This window comes from Protobothrops mucrosquamatus, unplaced genomic scaffold, assembly GCF_001527695.2.
Source record: "Protobothrops mucrosquamatus isolate PMUCROS unplaced genomic scaffold, P.Mucros_1.0 scaffold2185, whole genome shotgun sequence".
NCBI classification, from domain to species: Eukaryota; Metazoa; Chordata; class Lepidosauria; order Squamata; family Viperidae; genus Protobothrops; species Protobothrops mucrosquamatus.
This window is the reverse complement of record NW_015388278.1, coordinates 293,213-313,470: the sequence shown is the minus strand read 5'-3', so window position 1 is coordinate 313,470 and position 20,258 is coordinate 293,213. Positions and strand designations below refer to the sequence as shown.

General features: G+C 44.4%; 1 protein-coding gene across 1 annotated transcript in view; it reads left to right on the top strand.

Moving 5' to 3' along the window:
• The first annotated feature begins 3,354 nt into the window (after nucleotides 1–3,354).
• PPP2R2A (protein phosphatase 2 regulatory subunit Balpha) overlaps nucleotides 3,355–20,258 on the top strand; it is a 51,560-nt gene continuing 34,656 nt past the window's right edge. Inside the window, exons 1-2 of the mRNA XM_015824291.1 lie at nucleotides 3,355–3,373; nucleotides 6,004–6,081. Coding sequence (XP_015679777.1) covers nucleotides 3,367–3,373; nucleotides 6,004–6,081 — 85 coding nt within the window. The 5' untranslated portion in view covers nucleotides 3,355–3,366. The remainder of the gene's footprint in view (nucleotides 3,374–6,003; nucleotides 6,082–20,258) is intronic.

Genomic DNA, 20,258 nt, shown 5'->3' with positions numbered 1-20,258 from the left:
TTGGCTGGGCGTGGCTGCGGTAGTAATGGCAGACTGGTTGGGACTAAAAAGTTCAATCAATCAATTCCAACTTTGCAAGAACTTTTTTTTCCCGCGAGAAGTTGAAATTGACTGATTGAACCCTTTTTTTTTTTCACATGGCGGCGGAGGCCTAAAGCGAAAAGGTTTTATAAAACCCAGCTGAAGGCCTAGGACTGGGGTGACGGCGTGCGTGTCCACAGAGAGGGCTCTGAGTGCCGCCTCTGGCACCCGTGCCGTAGGTTCACCACCACTGGACTAACCACTCAACTGCCCAATATTGTAGAAAACTCTTTTATATTTCTGTCACAATAGCAGTAGCACTTGGACTTATATATCACTCTCTAAGTGGTTTACAGAGTTAGTATCTTCTCCCCAACAATCTGGGGTCCTCATTTGGAAGGATGGACTGAGTCAACCTTGAGCCACTGAGGATCGAACCCCTGGCAGTCAGCAGAATTAGCCTGCAATGCTGCATTCTAACCACTGCACCCTCACAGCTCCTTATCCAATCAGCACCACAACTGAGCACTAGGAGATTTATTCCCACATAAGCTTAGGGAGCATTTTAATCCCTTGTTAACCACAGTTGTTCTCAATTAGTGGTACCCATGATCTGTAGGCAGATGCAACACTCATCCAAAATTGGAGAACAGCCAGAAGGTGTCCCAAAAGGAGGTTCAACTGCTCTCCAGTTGAGTGCACCGAAATTGTATTAAGATAAGCCACTTTGGTGTCGTGGTTAAGGCACCAGACTAGAAGCCAGGAGAGTGTGAGTTCTAATCCTGCCTGAGGCATGAAAAGCAGCTGGCTGACTTTGGGCCAGTCGGTCTGTCTCAGCCCAATTCATCTCACATCGTAGTTGCTGTGGGGAGAATAGGAGGTGGAAGGAATATTAGTTTATGTTCACCGCCTTGAGTTACTTATAAAAATAAAGGGTGGGATAAAAATGAGTAAATGAAGACATCTCCTGGTGTTTATACCAGGAACAGCCTTTGAAAGCTTTGGACTTTAGATCCAGAGCAAAACAGTAAACTACAGGTAATTCTTGTCTTACAACTTGACTTATGTCAGTTTTTCATGTTTACGACCGTTGCAGCATTCCCACGGTCACGTGATCAAAATTCAGACGCTTGGCAACTGGCTCATATTTAAGACGGTCACAGTATCCCGGAGTCATGTGATCACCTTTTGCGACCTTCTGACAAGCAAAGTCAATGGAGAAGCCGGATTTACTTAACACCCGTGTTGCTAATTTAACAACCATGGTGATTCAGTTAACAACTGTGGCAAGAAAAGGTGCAAAATGGGGGGAAACTCAACAACACTCTTGCTTAACAACAAATGTTGGGCTCAATTGTGGTTATAAGTGGAGGATTACCCATAATGCAAAGTGTTAACCTAGCTGATTTTGTTTGGGATGCATTTTGAGTTTAGGGGAAGATTGTTCCTAACAGTGCCTCAGCTCCAGTCGGTTCCCACTCCTTATTTTACAGTTAGTGCAACAAAAACTGTCAGTAGTGTTATTACAACAACAACAAAAAGTTCTTTCCGCTTAGTGTAACCAAGAAAGGCAATACTGTAACAAACAGAATGCCTGTAAGCAGTTATTTCTGAAAGAGTGGGTGTTTTTTTTCCATCTTGGCTCAGATGCTTTGATCAATAGATGGGTGGAACTCAAAATACCGCATGGAAATTTGAGAAGCAGCAGTCCAGGTAACAAGAGGAGGTTTTCAGAATTTGGGATCTTGGCCAAACAAGACAGCAGCAGCAGCAGCTCTCTGCATTTCCTACTTTTCAAAAGTTCAGAAGCATTTTCGAAAGGCGAGACGGAAACTGCCAAGTCCCAGGCCTTCAGTTTGAAAGGGAAAACTGAGCTCTTAATTAAAGGTACCGGCACTCTTTGTCTTTTCCTTGCTCATTATCAATAAGCCAAAGTCTTTTGAGATTCTCAACCATCCAGATCTTGGTTGTCTCAGAGGTGCTTTTCCAAAGGGCAACTGGATTTTCCTAGTTCTTTCTTTCTCTTTCTTTCTTTCTTTCTTTCTTTCTTTCTTCCTTTTTCTTTCTTTCTTTCTTTCTTTCCTTCCTTCCTTCCTTCTTTCTTTCTTCCTTCTTTCCTTCCTCTTTCTTTCTTTCTTTCTTCCTTCCTTCCTTCCTTCTTTCCTTCCTTTTTCTTTCTTTCTTTCTTTCCTTCCTTCCTTCTTTTTTTCTCTTTCTTTCTTTCTTTTTCTTTCTTTCTTTCTTCCTTCCTTCTTTCTTTCTTTCTTTCTTTCTTTCTTCCTTTTTTCCTTCCTTCCTTCCATTTTCTTTCTTTCTTTCTTTCTTTCTTTCTTTCTTTCTTTCTTTCTTTCTTTCTTTCTTTCTTTCTTTCTTTCTTTTTACTTCCAAGAAGAGCTTCTTCAGTTCTTCTTGGATGAGAAGGGAAACGTTTTTAAAGGAAAAAAAAATAAATGAAGAAAGTCCACTTGCCTTTTGGAAAAGCACCTCTGGGACATTAAGCAAAATGTTAACTACAGTGGGAGCCAAAATCATCTCCAGATGATAACGGGGCTTTTTTTTGTTTTTAACCTTCCACCACTACCACCCCCCCAAAAATCGGAAATCAGCTCAAGTCTGACCTTGACCTCTCTCGCGACCTGTTGCTTCCTCAGAAAGTCCAGATCCAGTGGAAGCGCCGAAAGAGGAGAAAGCCGCAGCCCCGCGCTCGCCTTTCCTTTCCCAGGCACGCAGCGCAGAAGGCGAGCCAGCGCAGCGCAGCGCAGCGCCCAGCGCAAGTTCCCTTTCGGTTTTCAACCCGCCTCGCCATCCCCGCCCTGCTCGGGGTTCGCCCGCGCCTCGCCCCCAGGCGGAGAGCGGGGTCGTGGGAACGCGAGCGCCTCCCCTTCCCGCGGGTCAAGCGCGGCCGCGCACTCCGATCCCCGCGCGCGCAAAGGCCGGCGCAAAGGCGCGCGCTCCAAATCTCCGCCCCCCTTTTTTTCCTTCCCGGGCCCCGCCCCTTTCCTCCTCTTCTTCCCCCCCCCTTCGGGCGAGCTGCTCTCTCTCTCTCCCCCCCCCCAACTCCCTTTCCCACCCTCCCTCCCCCGCCTCGGCCGGTGACGTCATATTCGCTTCTGCCGGCGCCATTTTGAAGAGAGGAGGGGGGCTGGCTAAGGAGGAGGAGGAGGAGGAAGCGGAGAGCGGGGAAGCCCTGGAAGCCAAGCCGGCCTTGCCCTACCCCCCCTCCCTCCCCGGCGGGCGCGATCCGCTGCCATCCTCCCTCCGCGTTCTCTCCCAGACCGGCCCGGCCAGAGGATTGAGAAGCTGAGAGGCCGCTTCCTCCCGACCGCCAACCATTGGGCGCCCAGCATGGCAGGTAAAGGGGCCAGGGAGCCGCGCTCTGCCCGGGGACGGGCGCCGGGCGGGGCAAGCGCCGGGCTGCGCTGCTTTGCTCTTGCAGAGCCCCAACGCCGGCCCTGCGCGGAGCGGACTCGGCCGCTTCCTTTGGGCTCCCCCCCTTGGGTTGCTTGCTTGCTCGCTCGCGGAAAGCCCCGGTCCGCTTTTTATTCCCCCTGCCCCGGAGAGTCTCCTGCAATCCCGGCTCCCCTCTCCCCGTCCGCCCCGATCCCCTGGATGGGTTGCCTGGATGGCTCCGGTGCAGGTTCGGGCAGGTGGCCCCCTTCTCGCCTCTGCCCGTCAAGCGCCCGCTCTCCTTGGCCAGGGGGAGGCAGAAGTTGGAGCGTGCGGTTTGTGTGTGACTGTGTGTGTGTTTGTGTGTGTGTGTGTGTGTGTCGTGGGGGTGGGTGGGGGAAGAAGAGACCTTTCCCTCCCCTCCCCTGCAGATAAGCCTCGGAAGGGTTCCCCCCACCCCACCCCACACCCCACCCCGGCTCGGCTGGCGAGGATGGCTTTGCGCGGCCCGCGTTTGGGAAAGGAGGGCAGAGGGCGCGTCGGGGAAAGGCAGGGCAGGGCAGGGCAGGGAAAAAGGGAGGAGGGCGGCGGTGGGCTCGTTTGCAAGCCGGCGTGCTCCTCCGAGGCAGGCGGTGTCGTGGGAAGAGACGTGCACGCGTCTTCGTGCCAGACCGAGGGAAACCAAGGGTGGGGTGGGGTGGGGTGGGGGGAGGTTGCTGTCAGCCTGAGCAGCCCCCCCACGTGAATAGTTACAGGAAGCCTCCATCTCTTCCTGCTTGTTTGAGGGAGGAGGGGGCTCCCCCACCTTACTAGTGCTTGGGGGTGGCTTGGAAAATGCGTTTGGGAGGCCTGGAGCACCAGCTTTTTTCTCTTGCTTTCTCCGCTCCATTTTTTCCCCCTTTTTTTCCTTTCTTTCCCCCCACTCCTGGAATTTGTTTCACCCACACCCAGTGGCTTTAATTGCTCTAGGTTTGGAAATAGAGCACAAGAGGCCGGGTTTCGAACTGCTTTTGCAGCCCTGATGTGCTGGGAAACACCATCCACCCCCCATCAATCATCCCTGGTTTTTCTTTCCTTTTCTTCTTCTTTTTCATCAAGGGAAGCAGAGCTCTGAATATGTAGGGGGTTACAGCTGGATGAGGGCAGCCCGCTTTTTTTTTAATTTGGGAATGAGATGTACTTTTTCCTTTTACATTTATTTTTATGGAAGGCCTCGGGTTTTCCAGGCAAAGCTCAGCTCTGGGCCTGGACTTGGCCTCCTTCGAGATGCATGTGGGATTACTTGTATATGCAGGATGGGTTTATTCCTATCTCTAAACATCCTTTCCCATTTCCTGATATGGTCAAATGATCCAGGACATTGTAACAGAAGGGAGATTAAAATAGAATACTTTTGTTTCCACTTTTCCTGTGTTCTCCTGCTGTTCTTGAGCCAGGAAAGGAATACATAGTTGCTTCAAACTTTGTTCTCTGGGTAGAGCAAAGTCTTAGCAGGAAAAGGGGGGGGGGGGGAGAGAGAGAGAGAGAGAAAAAAAAGCCTTGCACTGTTTTTTTGCATTTAGTTTGGAGGGGGGGGGTGCGTGAAAAAAGAAAGCACTCCATTTTGACAGCCCTTTTTTCAGGAACTACTAGAAGCCACCAGTTCGTAATTCTTCGCCGTCTTTTCCTGTATGAACCCAGCCCCAAATGACTGACTTCAAATGACATGAAGAAGAAATGGGTGGTGTCTGGTGTGTGTTTTGTACATGCCTTGGCGGCAAGGTTCAAGTGATTCATTGTCCTCGCCTAGGCAGAAATGTTCCTGAAATTTTCTCTTCGATCCGTCTTTTACGGTAGTTTGAAACTTACTTGTAACTTTAAAGCAGCCAGGCTAAGCCTGCCTCTTCAGCTTTTGAGGTTGTAGCTTCTGCTTTGTTTTTTTTTTTTTTTTTTTTTTTTTTTTTTTTTTTTTTTTTTTTTTTTTTTTTGAAAACATGTTTTATTTCTTTATTATGCATATAGGAAAGGTTCTTGGCACAGGTTTCTGTTGTTTTTTTTTCTTTAGGCAGTGAAGTTTGCTGCTCCGGCTGCTGCTACTAATGAGAATGTTGATTTATTGTTCTTAAATACGGTGTGGGGGAAAAAAACACGTAGCCAGGTTAGGAGGCGGGAGCGGATTTAATGTACAAAATGAATTTTGTTTGTTAAGGCAAGGAAGCACTGCATTTTTTTTCAGGGAATTCTAGAAGACATCTGAGGGAAGTTTTTGCAACTGTGGTGCGATTTTTGGAATGTATTCAGGAATGTAGTTTTGGGAATTGCTAAGAATTAGCTGAGAAATTGCAGTGATTCTGGGCCGGATGGATAGATTTGCTCTGGGCTAATTCGAACCCAGTGCTTTAGGCGGCAGGTGGAGCAAGAGAATTGTTTGCGACGACGAGGTTATCTGTGGGCTTCAATCTGTGCTGAGAATATTCTTGTGGGTGTGTAGAGTTTGCCCTTTGCAGCGTCATTCGCTGCACTGCTTACGAGAGAGGAATGATAACACAGGGCAGCCAAATTTCCTACGACGAGTGTGGAATTACTACGTTGATTTAACTTCTGTTCTGTTTCTAGGAGCTGGCGGTGGCGGGAATGACATTCAGTGGTGCTTTTCTCAGGTGAAAGGCGCTGTGGACGATGATGTAGCGGAAGGTAAGAACAAGTTCTGAGCCCATTACCATTGCTAATGAAAGCACAGTGGAAATGCCACATTCCTGTGATAGTTAAACCTTTTCCTCATGTTGGGCATAAGAGAGAATATCCTGGAAGTTTACCGAAGTGTCTTGAATCACGCTTAATGGTTGTTGGGGCACTCGCCTTCTTTCGGCTAGGTATTTAAATGGTTGGAATCTGGGTAGTTTTTGAAGGGATGCTAAACATTTTTCCTATGACTCTTTCCTCTGTGTTAGAACGTGCATGCTTTGAAAATAATTTGGAAGACGAGCTTTGATTCGCACACGGCATAGCACCTCTTGTCTATTAATGAAAGCAGCCCAACTTTTTAAGGGATTGAGTTGAGTCTGGAAAAGATGTGGCTGCTTTAAGAATTGTATTAATTTTAATAAATTAGGGGCAACACTCTTTAGGTATGTGCATAAACATGGGGAAAAAACCCAAGATATAAGTATTTTGATGAATGGCAGATGGATATTCTGGTCAACGCAGTGTGTTGCACGTGTTTGTGGGTGCATACCTGCAGGCATTATAATACACGTTGCATGCAATGTGTAAAATGACCTTTCATTCCTTGAGTTATTGCATTTTAAAGAAATCACCTGTGGCGGTTAAACCAGGACAATTAACCATGCATTGTGCTCTTCTGAACAGATGCCACCATTAGCGTGAGCGCGTTGTGTTAATAAGCCCTGCGTTCTTGCTATAGAGAAATGTATCATGAAAGTGCAGAATGCTCTCTAGGTTTTTTTTAAAAAAATGATATATTTCTGGAAGCATTGGCAGAGTTGGAGCCTGCGTAGTATGGGTCAAGAGATCAGGCAGAAACAGGAACAGTTTCTGGAAAATAGCTGTGTAATCTAATCTTGGATCTTCTAAGAAGGAAAAGTCAACTATTTCAGTTGGAGTCCAAAGACTTGGCTTTCCTTTTTCTTGAGGATGGCTAATACTCAGATGATAAAAGGGCCTGTCTTGTGCGCAGATGGATCTCTAGATTTTGTTTCTGGAAGCAAACCTCTGGGAACTTCATCCTGCGACTTTCAAAGAGCTACTGTGGTCTGACTAAAGGTATCCGAGGACTAGAATAGGAAGCGTGCTTTCTTAGCAATGCATGTGCTACCTAAACCTTTGCTGGAATCACATGTTCTGCTTGGCTGTACAGGTGTTCCTTGACTTAACGACCACAACAGAGCCCAAAATTTATGTTGTTAAGTGAGTTTTGCCCCATTTTACGACCTTTCTTGCCACCGTTGTTAACTGAATCACCATGGTGGTTAAATTGGTAACACGGTTGTTAAGTACATCCGGCTTCTCCATTGACTTTGCTTGTCAGAAGATTGCAAAAGGGGATCACATGACCCCGGGACACTGCAACCGCCTTAAATATGAATCACTGAATTTTGATCACGTGATCCTGGGGATGCTACAAAGGTTGTAAGGGTGAAAAATGGTCATAAGACACTTTTTTTTTCGGTGCCGTTGTAACTTGGAACAGACACTAAAGGAACGGTTGTGAGTTGTGGGCTACCTGTAATAAGACCGTTTTATTGGAGAAATACGGACCCAGTTATTGTGTATTAATTGTTGACAATGCAGATCTGTAACTCTCTAGAGCAGTGTTTCTCAACCTTGACAATTTTAAGGCATGTGGACTTCAACTCCCAGAATTCCACAGCCAGCATTGCTGGCTGTGGAATTCTGGGAGTTGAAGTCCACATGCCTTAAAATTGTCAAGGTTGAGAAACACTGCTCTAGAGCAAGACGCACAAAACAGGGAAAACTTGGTTCAGAACAAACCTTCATATTCTTCTCGTGCTGTTAGACTGTTTTAGGTTAGCAGGAAAAAAAATCTGCACTGTCAAATGGGACAACCTGGTTTGTATCTCCCCTTCTGTTCCCTCCCCGTAATGGCTGATGCTGGACTGTCTGCTTCCTTTCTCTCCATCTTCTGTCCTTCAATTACTGATACCTTTGGCCCTTTCCCCTATTCCCTCCCCATAATCCTTCCTGCCTCGTTCAGAACAGCCCAGTTTTGTTCTGTTTATAAATCTAAGCAAACCGTTTTATGCACACAATGTTTTGCGCCTCCCTGTTGTCCCTAGCCAGTACAATCTATGGTGGATACCGTGCTTAAGGAGAGCTGAGTGTATTGCTTGCTAAATATGCATCAGTAAAGTCCAGTGACCATCGCTGTATGAATTACTGCGCTATTGATCCATTGCAGCTGGTGCAAAAGGAACGCCCATTGCTATGAATGCTTTCTGTATGGAGAACAAGAGCAAGCTGGAAGGATCTGGAGTTTTTTTTTTCCCCTCTAGTACCATTTCCCGGGAATTGTGCTGGGGACAAAATAGTCAAAATCTGAAACTTAAAAGAAGATAATTTCATATCCTCCTAGTTAAAAGCAGGTGCTTTTTTAGGGTGAAAATTGGTGTAGATGGTTCTTGGCATAGCCTCCTAAAAATTTATTCTTAGTATGGATGAAAGGAGAGCTATAAGTATATTGAAATTTACAAAAAATGCATACATATAGATAGTCCTCGATTTACAATCGCAATTGGGACACTGCTAAGCAACACAGTTACAGTAGGTGAGTCAGGCCTGATTTTATGACCAATTTGGCCATGGTTGTTAAGCAAATCACTGCAGTTGTTAAATGAATCGGGTGGTCATTAAGCAAATGTGGTTTCCCCATTGACTTTGCTAGTCGGAAGTGGCTGGGAAGGTCATACATGGCGATCACATGACCTTGGGATGCTGCAGTCATTGTACATACATGCCATTTGGCAAGCACCGAAATTTTGACCACGTAACCATGGGGATGCTGTGACAGTTGTAAATGCGAGAACCAGTTATAAGTCACTTTTTTTTTCAGTGCTGTTGTAATGTTGGACAGTTGCTTAACAGATGGCTGTGAAGTCGAGAATTACTTGTATCGAGAATATTCATAACCAAGCACAGTCCTTATCTACATGATGCTAGAAAAGGTTTGAGAGAATTTTAGCTAAGGACTTTTGGTTTTTCTAAACTGGGAAGACAACTTAATTGACAGGATGATAGGGACTGGATTCATACATTGCATTAAAACAGGGGTCTTCAAACTTGGCCCTTTTATGACTTGTGGACTTCAACTCCCAGAATTCCTCAGCCAGGCACGCGTGCCTGGCTGAGGAATTCTGGGAGTTGAAGTCCACAAGTCATAAAAGGGCCAAGTTTGAAGACCCTTGCATTAAAAAATAGTTTGCATGTCTGTGGTTGAACGATCAGTAGTTGGCTGCTCCTGAAACATGAACCTATAAATCAAGGCTTATGAACATTAGTGACTAACTTCATCTAGTGTTCTCCGTTGAAATGAAGCAAACCACGCTATGGCTTATTGAAACGTGTGATACTTGTTGCAACGTGCAAATAAATGTTGTAAGAATAAGGATCCTGTGACCCATCAGTTATTGAATTGGAACTTTTAGCCTCTCACAATTCCTTATATTGACAGATTGCTTGGAATTATAGTTCAGACTATAGTTCTCTTCTACAACTGTTGATGTTACCTAGTTTGGTAATGCAATGTCTGCGAGAAAACAGCCATGCTCAGAGAGCACCAAGGACCCCACAATTCAGTCACTTTCTGTAGACTACACTTATTTCCCTGAAATTTAGCATCTTTTGTTTCAAGAAAGATTTCCCCACTCAAGTCTATTTCTGAGGTTTTTTTTCCTCATCTAAAATTGCATTCTGCTTTTATCAATAAAAATGGCTGACTGAAATGAACAGGTTTTCTGTTCTGTATGTTTTCTGTATTTTTAAAAGAAAAACTGATCCTTAATACGTAGTTCATTTTGCACATTTTACAGGCAATATTAATTATCGACCATCCCAAGATTGCCTGACAAGCAGGTAGCTTGGTAGTAAACATGGTAAGAGTGAAAAGAATTGAACTGAAGTTAATCGACAAAAGATATCAGAGAAGCGGTTTGAATCTGAAATGACTGGTTTTTGTTATTCGAGTTGTGATGCAAAAAGCAGTTAATCGTAGAGAAATTGGGACTATCTTGAATTTGTGATTTCAAACCAATGGAAATAACTTCTCTTTCAGAGATCATTTTATTTATTTAATGCGCTGGTGTCAGTTGTTGGGGGAAACTATGTAGACTTGAAATGCAACAGTTACATGAAATAAATAAACAGTTATATGGCATGAATTCCTGAGGCTGATATTCATCTATTTTGCCCTTAACATTTTCAAGTATTTTGAAGCCCTGAAAGAATTTGAGGTAGATATACCTTATTTGAAGAGGCATATATAGGCAAGTCCTCGCCTTACGGCCACAATCGGAACCAGAACTTACATTGCTAAGCAAGGCAGTTGTTGAGGGAGCCGCACTCAATTTTACAACCTTTTTTGACGCGGTTGTTAAGCAAATCAGTGCAGTTGTTAAGTGAAACCTGTGATTAAATGAATCCAGCTTCCCCCATTGACTCTGCTTGTTGGAAACTGCTTGCAAATAGCCATTGCGTAACCCCAGGATGCTGTGACGGTTGTAGTTACAGTAGTGGCCAAAATTGTGGAAACCTTTTGGGAAAAGTGTATTTTTGAGGTTTGATGGTTAATAACACCACTTTTTTTTTTGGAGCAGTACCATAAAATTATATATCAATGGAAAGATAATTTAATCAAGAATGTAATGCAACAAAGTTTGTTCAATTATCTGTACTGTATTCTATGAAAAGTTATAGCCAAATAACCAGAAAAAGGAAGCACAACTTGCTTAAGTTGATATCAGGTAGCTTTCCTTCATCCGATTGTAGCCATTGAGCATGAGTGTTTAGAGAGCCAATCAGGTGTCATCTTGTTTTGGCAACGAGCCAATCAGATCACAGTAGGATTCAGTTATTGATGTCATGTATTGAAGCCAAGAGGAGGACATTTGTCAGTGTGTTATGTGATCGCTATCGTGTTGGTTGGGTTTTTTTATGTTCTTTCATTTAGTGAGTTTGTAAAATGTAATAAAATTAAAGTAATGGTGCAAAGAGTTGACTGGTTGCCCAGAAAGCGATGTAAAATAGTATTATTAAGTGAACAAGGCTACAGTTATAAAGAAATTAGAAGATATGTTTTCTCCCTCTCTTTGGGTTCAAATTTCGTTTATCAGACTGTCTATGCGATGAGTTTTCCTCCTGTCTCCCAAGGTCACTCTCACATGCCATCTCAAGCGGTTTGCAAACTTTGTAATACTGTGAGCCCCCTGAAATTATAAAATAATTTGTGGGACCTCCCTCTTCTCACAGATTGGATTGTCAGACTATGCCAGAGGTCTTCAAACTTGGCCCTTTTATGGCTTGTGGACTTCAACTCCCAGAATTCCTCAGCCAGGCACGCTGGCTGAGGAATTCTGGGAGTTGAAGTCTACAAGTCATAAAATGGACAAGTTTGAGGACCCCTGGTCTATGCTCTGACGGGGTTTCCACTCTTCCTAGGCAAATTGTTGAGAGCGTCCATCGGGTAGAGAATGTTCTCCCAACATGGCCCCCATTGTGAAATGTTGTCACCTTGCAACAAGTAGAAGAGCTGTAATGCTCACATTGCCTGAAGCAGGCACTCAGTTGTAGTGCCAGGATCCAATATGATGATGGCGGCGGTGGTGATGATGATCATGATGGTTTATTAAGCCTGGTCTCGCCCTTCCTCCAGGAAGAACCACCCTTGAGAAAGATGAGACTAAGCTAGAGTGCCTTTATTCTGGGTGGGTCATCTTAAGTGCCTTTCCAGGTTGGGTATGTTGTGGAAACTGTTACTGCAAGGGCAAAGGGCATCAAAGGAAACCAGATTTGGATCCAGGGACACAGCCTGTATCCAGGCAAAGGGAAAATGAGTGTAACGCCCCTCAAGTTAGTTTCCGTTTGCTCTAGGGAAAAAGAGGAATCTGAGAATTTCTCAAGGATGCAATTCTTCTCCTTGGTGACAGTTAGCCCTGTTACTAGGAACTTCCTGTGAGAAACATTTTCTCCTGAACTCTCGCTTGAGAAAAAAATGAGAGCTCGAGAAGCTAAACACTGCTAGGGAGAATTTTACCCAGAGAAAGTCACGCAATTCCCCTATATCCCTCGCTCACCATATAAGTATTAAAATCCTTGTCTTATCCTTGGCAATTTCTCCAAACTTTTCTTCTGAAGAAATTTTGAAAGCAAATTGGGGTTTTTTTGGGTTGTTGTTGTTGGTCTGATTGAGACCTGGAAGAGAATGATGGAGAGTCCTGTTTTTCTCTCCCAGAATATTTCTCTCTATCTTGTCTCATTTGATGTTTCTAGGCCTCCTCTACATACCTGTTTTGTTTCTTAAAGCACAATCAGATGGCCTGGCACTGTCAGTACTGTGGCTATGTCTAGCATAGTCATTTGGGGTTGATTCTATGTGAATTGTAAATTGATACGAAAGTCTTATAAAGAAAACCAACTGCCAGGGCTGTGGGTGAATCTCTAATCAATTTTCAAAGTATTGGTTTGTAGCAGAGGCTGAATCTTATTAGAGGTTGTTGCTATTTGTGAAATTTATTTGCCACCTATCTCGCTGCGGGGCTACTCTAGGCGGCTTACTACAATAAAAAGGAAAAAAATGAAAAGAGGGTGAACAGAACAGAAGTGAGATAACAGAACAACAAAATAAAGGATGAAAAAGAACACAACAATGGTAAAGGGTTCCCCTGTCCAGTTGTGTCCAAGTCTAGTGCGTGGTGCTCATCTCCGTTGCTTGGCTGAGGGAGCCAGCATTGTCCAAAGATATTTCCATGGTCATGTGGCCAAGCATGATTACATGCCAAAAGTGCACAGAATGCTGTTTCCTTCCCACCAAAGTGGTACCTATTTACCTACTCGCATTAGCATGCTTTTGAACTGCTGGGTTGGCAGGAGCTGGGACAAGGAACGTGAGCTCACCCCATCATGCGGTGCTCGGGTCTCCAACTCAGGCTGTCCAGTTTCCAGTGGACAAGCTCAGTGTCTTTAACTGCTGAGCCATCACACTCGCTCAGCGAGAAATATAAACTATATCAGTGATGGCGAACCTTTTAGAGATCGAGTGCCCCCAAACCGCCCTGCCCCTGCTCCACCCACCCGCCTGCTCCGCCCCTTCTGCCGCCGCTCCTCCCGCCCACAGGACCACCCACCACCTCCACGGCCTGCTGCAGCAGATCGCCCAGGCCGCCCTGCAGCGCCATGGTGGCCATCCATGCCCAACAGCATCTACGCGCGACGGGGCACAAGGGCGGAGTTTTGTCCCTGCTGCCTGGCTGCCGTGTGCTTGGCTGCGCTGCTCCATGCAGGCTGCGCCAGGGTTTGACTCTCCGGGGAGGCTGCGGGGGGAGGCGGGGCTGGGGTGATGGCGTGCATGCCCACAGAAAGGGTTCTGAGTGCCGCCTCTGGCACACGTGCCATAGGTTCGCCACCACTGAACTAAATGATTACCAAAAAAGAAAGATGGACCAGTAAAGAACAAGGAGGGGAGGTGGGGTCTGCCATCAATCCAGCAGCCACCTCCAGCGTGGAATTCCCCCGTTTGGTCCCCAAGCCAATCAGCAAAGCCAGGTCTTAAGGCTCCTGCTGAAGGATGGGAGGGTGGGGGCAGATCTTACCACAGAGGGTAATCTGTTATCAGGAAAGAGAAATTTTGGGTCAATTCTTGGTCCCTGGAGGCAGCGTGTTGATTCTATTGACATGGGTGTTTTCTGGTTTCTCTGTCTCCTTGAATACCCTTTTTTTTTTAGCAACATCCAAAAAGGGAACTGAACTGAGAATATTTTTAATGTTTACTTGTGAGTACAGATTGCCAAATACTTTGGCAAATCCCCATTTGTTTTCCTCCTTCTCAATTTCCGTCAGCGGTGTTTTATGCTTTGATTATTTTCACGCCTAGTTTTTCAAACCGAAAAGTAGGACTTGACTGTTCTTGGGTTTATGGGCTGCTAATGAGAGGAGGGGTTTCGGGCTAAAATAAACAGGCTAAAGTATGCCATTTCCTTCCCACGGATGACCACAGCACCATTTTCAGAGAGGAAAGGAACTCTGCTGGCCGGTTGCTCACACAGCGAAGGTTTATGAGATGGCTTCCTATTGCCATTCATTTGCACAATGTGTCACTTTTCCTCTGATTGTCTTTTCCCTTTTTTTCAAGTGTCAAGGTCCCTTGATAGATTAGCTTGGCCTTCCTCCTTATTTTGAAAAGGTCCTGACATTTTGGCTTGAGTTCAGCTGAAAAACGAAGGAATTGGGCAGGCCTTAATGAATTCTAAGGGGCCCAAAGACAAGAAAGTGGTTTCACATTAATCCTTAAGCTGCAAATGTGAGTTTGCCTTGAGCTCTGCCCAAGGACATCTTCCAAAGGATGCTTTTTCAGTGGAACAGCACATTCTCTGATGTGTAACACAACATTAGACTTTTGCACTTCGATCTTACTGAGAAATGCACAGTGGGATAGAAGGAAGGCTTCTGTCCGAAACAGATTTAAGTGCCTGTTGATAATATTCAAAATTGTACAGGGTTTTGGTTTTTTTCCCCCCTGAACTCTATACTCCAGAATTGCTTCAGTCTTTGGTTTACATAGAAGACGTGATGAATTGTATTTGTTAGCATGTTTGCTTAGAGTAATCAAAATAAGGAAAACTGAACAGGTGAGAATAGTTTTTTGACAAGTAAGTTTGTTTGCTCTCTTTTGTTTTGGCCTGCTTTACCTTTGATGTTTGTGGCAGATTGTGTATTGTTATGTCTTGTTGAGTCTGTTGTGTAGAATGGAAGCCTGGACAGTGACTTCATTGACAATTGGAATAATAGAAGCCTTTGAACTGTGGATTTACAAAAACATGACTAAAACACATCATGGGTTGAATATAAAATATAGGACTCCTTCAAAACATGAAAGATAGGGAATTTGTGAAGGAGAGGAAATGGTATTTAAAATGCATGCTCCACTTCTTCCTTTAATTGCGCAGTGAAAGATTCATGGGAAACCTCAAGATAGAATACAGTGTATGTCAAGGTTCTAAGTGATCTGTATTGTCTCTCTAAGGGTCAGTGGTATCATCCATTGTTGCTATTAGTATTAGTATTATTAAAATAGTATTTATTGAAGTCATGTAAAGTGTGCAGGTTGACGAATAATCTGAAATTTCATGAAATAATTGGTAAGTTGAAGAGTTTGAGGATCTCTGGTGTATATCTTTGGATAAGATTTGGCAAAATGACAATGTCAGTATTTCTGAAAGTAATATATATAAAAAAAAAGTGGCACTGCTAGTTACCAGATTCCAGTAGGAGATGGCATTAGAAGCAGCAGTAGCATGCTTATTGCTTATGAGTGGAAGCTTTTATGAAATAAGGGAATTTCCTGCTTGATTGGACAAAAGGCACATACGCCTGTCATCTATCTGTTTGCTTGTGTCTGTCTCTATATCTCTATTGTCTATCTGTCTGTCTATCCTCCAGCAATTCCATGTTACGAAGAGGCCAGTGAAATATTAGATGCCCAAGGATGTGCAAGCCCATTCCTGACCTTGGAATGTTCCATTCCAAATTCTAAACATGTGTTCCAAGAACTTTCCTTCGTTCTCAGAATTAAGGCCAACCACTTCAAGCAGCATCCTTTCCAATGCGCTGCTGTTCCAATTCCTGCAATTGGAATGTTGTGGCGGCATATCAATGTGCAACAACCTCCTCCCCCCCCCCACATTTCCCAGCATAGCTGGGATAAGCAACAGAAACAGCTGCGTCCTTGCTTCAGTTGGCTTATCCTGGATGGGAAGGGGTAGCAGTGAAGGGTTGAGAGGAAAGGAGTGGTAAAACACATGGTCAGAGAGAAGTAAAGTAGGAGAAAGTGGTTTGCTGTTGGCAGCCTGTTTGGTAAGTTACTGTTTGTTTTGGTTTGTTTGTTTTCGTGCCTTGTTACAAGGTAATTCTTGCAGGGGTTTATTGTGTTGTTCAAGCGGGTAGCCTTGCCTGCAGAATAAAACAGGTAAACACAATTAAAAGATATTAGTAGACGAATACAAAAATATGTGTGTGTGTGTGCTGTTGTATTTACCCAAAGCAGCTGCCGGTGGCTCAATTCTTCTGATGGATATCTCATTCTGAAAGGCTGTTGTTATTTCCCTTGCCTCCTCTGTTTTGCTCAGAGCCTGGATGTCCTTTGTCTGCAATGTTTCTCAACCTTGGCAACTTTACGATGGGTGGACTTCAACTCCCAAAATTCTCCAGCTAGCGTTGCTAGCTGGAGAATTCTGGGAGTTGAAGTCCACCCATCGTAAAGTTGCCAAGGTTGAGAAACACTGGACTCCAGTTTTCCTTTGCAGAAGAAAGCAACCCACCTCTCTTCCATAAAGCTTTATATTGTTTTGCGTTGACTCTAACCCTCTTGAGAAGAAGCTGAAGGTTTCTCAAACCATTTCAATCATATAGATTCTTCAACAAGTTGCGTGTTGACTCAAGTTCATTCTTACTAAGAAGTTGGGAAAGTTGGGGTCCGAATCTTCATGTTAATCTCTTGTAATTTCTTCTTGCAAGAAAAAAGAAGATTTGGACTTTTCTTGTGTCATACTTCTTCTGGTTCTGATTCATTTCTTCTCATCCTTTGTTGTCTTAAGCATTTAGTACGGTTAAATATATATATGAGAATTATGACTGTATCAAACACTGAATTTATTACTGGGGATAGAATTGGCTACTGTGGTGAACTCAGTTTCTACTTATCATGTCATCAAGTATAGCTCATTGATGTCTTTTTGTGACCCATTCCCCATTAGTAAGCAAGCCCAAATATTTGTCTTATTTTGATGTTGAAGAAGGATTAGGGGTTGAAATAAGCCCTTAAAAAATTAAGATCTCCCAAATAGGTTATATAACCACCACGAGCTCCGATGGTGCACTGGTTAGAATGCAGTATTGCAGGCAAACTCTGCCCACAGCCTGGAGTTTGATCCTGATGATTAAGGTTAACTCAGCCTTCCATCCTTCCAAAGTCAGTAAAGTGAGGACCCAGATTGTTGGGGGCAATATGCTGATGTTGTCAACTGCCAAGAGAGTGCTGTAAAGCAGGGGTCCCCAACCCCCGGTCTGTGGGCCGCAGCATGCACTGGGCCGCAACATGCCTGAAACCAGGCCGCGCAAACAAACAGCCCCATCCGTAGGATGCAGGCAGTACATGAAACCATGCCCCCTCCGGTCCACGGAAAAACGTCTTTTCACAGAACCAGTCCCTGGTGCCCAAAAGGTTGGGAACCTCTGCTGTAAAGCACCATAGGGCAGCATGTAAGCCTAAATGCGATTGCCATTGCTATTATTTTTCTGTTTATGTGACGGACGAGGAATATTCCTTCTCTTCTTCGCCCTGCCATCAATCTCCGTGAAGCACAGAAGCAGACAAAATGTTTACTTCCATTTAGGCTCAAGTCAAAGCATAGCTGCAGGCTGAAAAAACATTGCTTGCGTTTGTTTTACAAGAATGAAAAAAAAATGCTTTTCAAAGAAAGAAAGAAAAGAGAAAGAATAGTAACGCTATAAAACGTAATAAGATTGTAAAAAGATATTAACCCTTCAGTGATTATGCATGACTGCTTTCTGTTACTAATAGGGTTGGAAGGAATGAGATAAATCATTTTACACTATGTAAAGTCTCTATTCAAGGGGTAGACCGGTTGCAAAGCTCCAGTACCAAAACAATTTAATGCCGGCAACTGCAGGACAAGCCTTCTTAGTAACGGCCCCTGGAGCAAATTATCTTGGCAAGAAGGTAGTTGTTCAGTGAATCTGGCTTTCCTATTGACTTTGCTTGTCAGAAGATCGCAAAAGGGGATCACGTGATCCCAGGACACTGTACCTGTCATAAATATGAGACGGTTGCCAAGTGTCTGAATTTTTTGATCACGTGACCGTTGGGATGCTGCAATGGTCATAAATGTGAAAACAGGTCATAAGTCACTTTTTTCAGTGTGGTCGCAACTTCGAACAGTCACTAAAGGAGCTGTTTTAAGTCAAGGACTACCTGTACTTATAGAATGGATGGATTTTTTTTCTTCTTTCAATCATTTCTGAGGGAGAAAAACCGGACGGCGGGGAGAGAAATCTCTCCGCGTGTCCACCAGTGTCGAAAACCGGAACCGGAAGCCCTTTCGATCATTTCTGATTCTCGGAGATTGCCTGCGCAAGTCCCTGCAGTTTTCTTGGCAAGGTTTTTTCCCCGGAAGTGCCATTTTTGCCATTGCCCCCTTCCTAGGGCTGAGAGAAAGTGACTGGCCCAAGGTCACCGGGCTGGCTTTGTTTCTAAGGCAGGACTAGAACCCAGGCTCTCCTGGTTTTTAGCCTGATGCTGTAACCACTACACCAGTGGTTCTCAATCTTTTTAATGCCGCGACCCCAACCGGTCGTAAGTCGAGGACTAAACTGGTCGTAAGTCGAGGACTACCCAACCGTTCGTAAGTCGAGGACTTTCCCTGCCCGGGAGTGCCGCGCATGCATGGTTCCGCCCCCTGCGCCGGCCGAGGCATAGCTGGCAAGCAGCAGAGACGGAGCAGGCCGACCACCAGCTGGCCCAGCTCAAGGGAGGTAAGGCACCCGCCGGAAAAGGGGGAAAAAAATGGCGGACAAAAAAAATGGCGGACAGCCTTGCTTGGCGACCCCCGTGAAATGGTCGATCGACCCCAAACGGGGTCCCGACCCACAGGTTGAGAACCACTGCACTACACCAAAGTGGCTCTCAGGATGACCTGATACTTGTTTCCATTTCAAAAATACTGACCTCACTGAAGACTGTTTCAGGGAAGAGAAAGTTATTGATTGCTTTATTTTTGTAATCTGGAATACTTCTAGGAATAGGAGGAGCTCTGTGGTCCTCAGCACGGCAAGTAGCTTTCAGCTGTGGTACTGGAAAGCAATGGGGCTATTGTGTCTGCTTGGAAATTAAGATATGCTTCTGTGTGGGGAAACTGCTGGTGCTGCTTGATTATGAATGCAGGCTGTATCTGACCTTTTTGTGCTTGGGGGAATTGCTTTTCCCTCTGTTACTGGAAAGATTTGGAAGAGGATTTTCAGGCCGTAGAGTTTAAAAGGTGCAGGGAAGGGTAAATTTGTCACTTGTCATAAACACCCTGGCTTGCCATTTGATGCCCATTGCAAACTGCAGCAAATATAGCCAGATTTAATCATTCTGTTTGATGAGAATCTCTGCTTTAAAAGGTGGACCCAAGGATTTTTGGGAGTGGGAGATGGGTCCAGTAGAGCAGGGGTCCCCAAGCCCCACTCCATGGACCGGTACCAGGCCACGGCATGCCAGCAGCCGGTCCGCACAAACAAAGCCCCATCCATGGGATGCAGGCAACACACAAAACTACACACTCTCCAGTCTGTGGAAAAATCTTTCTCCACGGAACCAGTCCCTGGTGCCCAAAAGGTTGAAGACCTCTGCAGTAGAGTTTTTCCTTATTTCACATCCTCACGTTTAACTGTGTTGACATGACTCAAATATTCAGTTATAGGTATAAGACATATTCAAGTGACTTTAAGGGGATTTTAGAAAGTTATGGACTTCATCCTATGTTGAGGCTGTGATTGTTGCCATGTTGGAAGCTGGATACTATCTGGATAACTTTTCTAGGAATTGGAACAGAGCTGGAGAAACCTTAATAATTGAACTCGCGAAGCTTAATATTAAGAGAAAACAGAGACATTTTCTGAATTAATTAGGATCAAATGGGGAGATTATCATAATGAAAAATGTTCTTCCCTGTAAGTAAGGGAAATCCCAACCAAACCAGTTTCACATATGGTACTAAGTCCAAATGAGACTTGTGTGGTTTTGGTTTAGCATGTTGATTAAGCTTATTCTGTTGTTAAGGAAACCATGGCTTATTGCAGTGTGGTTGACAAACTACAATGGTTGGGTTTATATATCCCACTAAGCCAGAACAAAAAGAAACTACAATATTATTATTATTATTATTATTATTATTATTATTATTATTATTATTATTATTATTATTATTATTATTATTATTATTATTATTATTATTATTATTATTATTATTATTATTATTATTATTTATTGAATTTATATACCGCCCTATCTCCCTTACGGGACTCAGGGCGGTGAACAGGCGATAATAAAAACCACGATAAATATA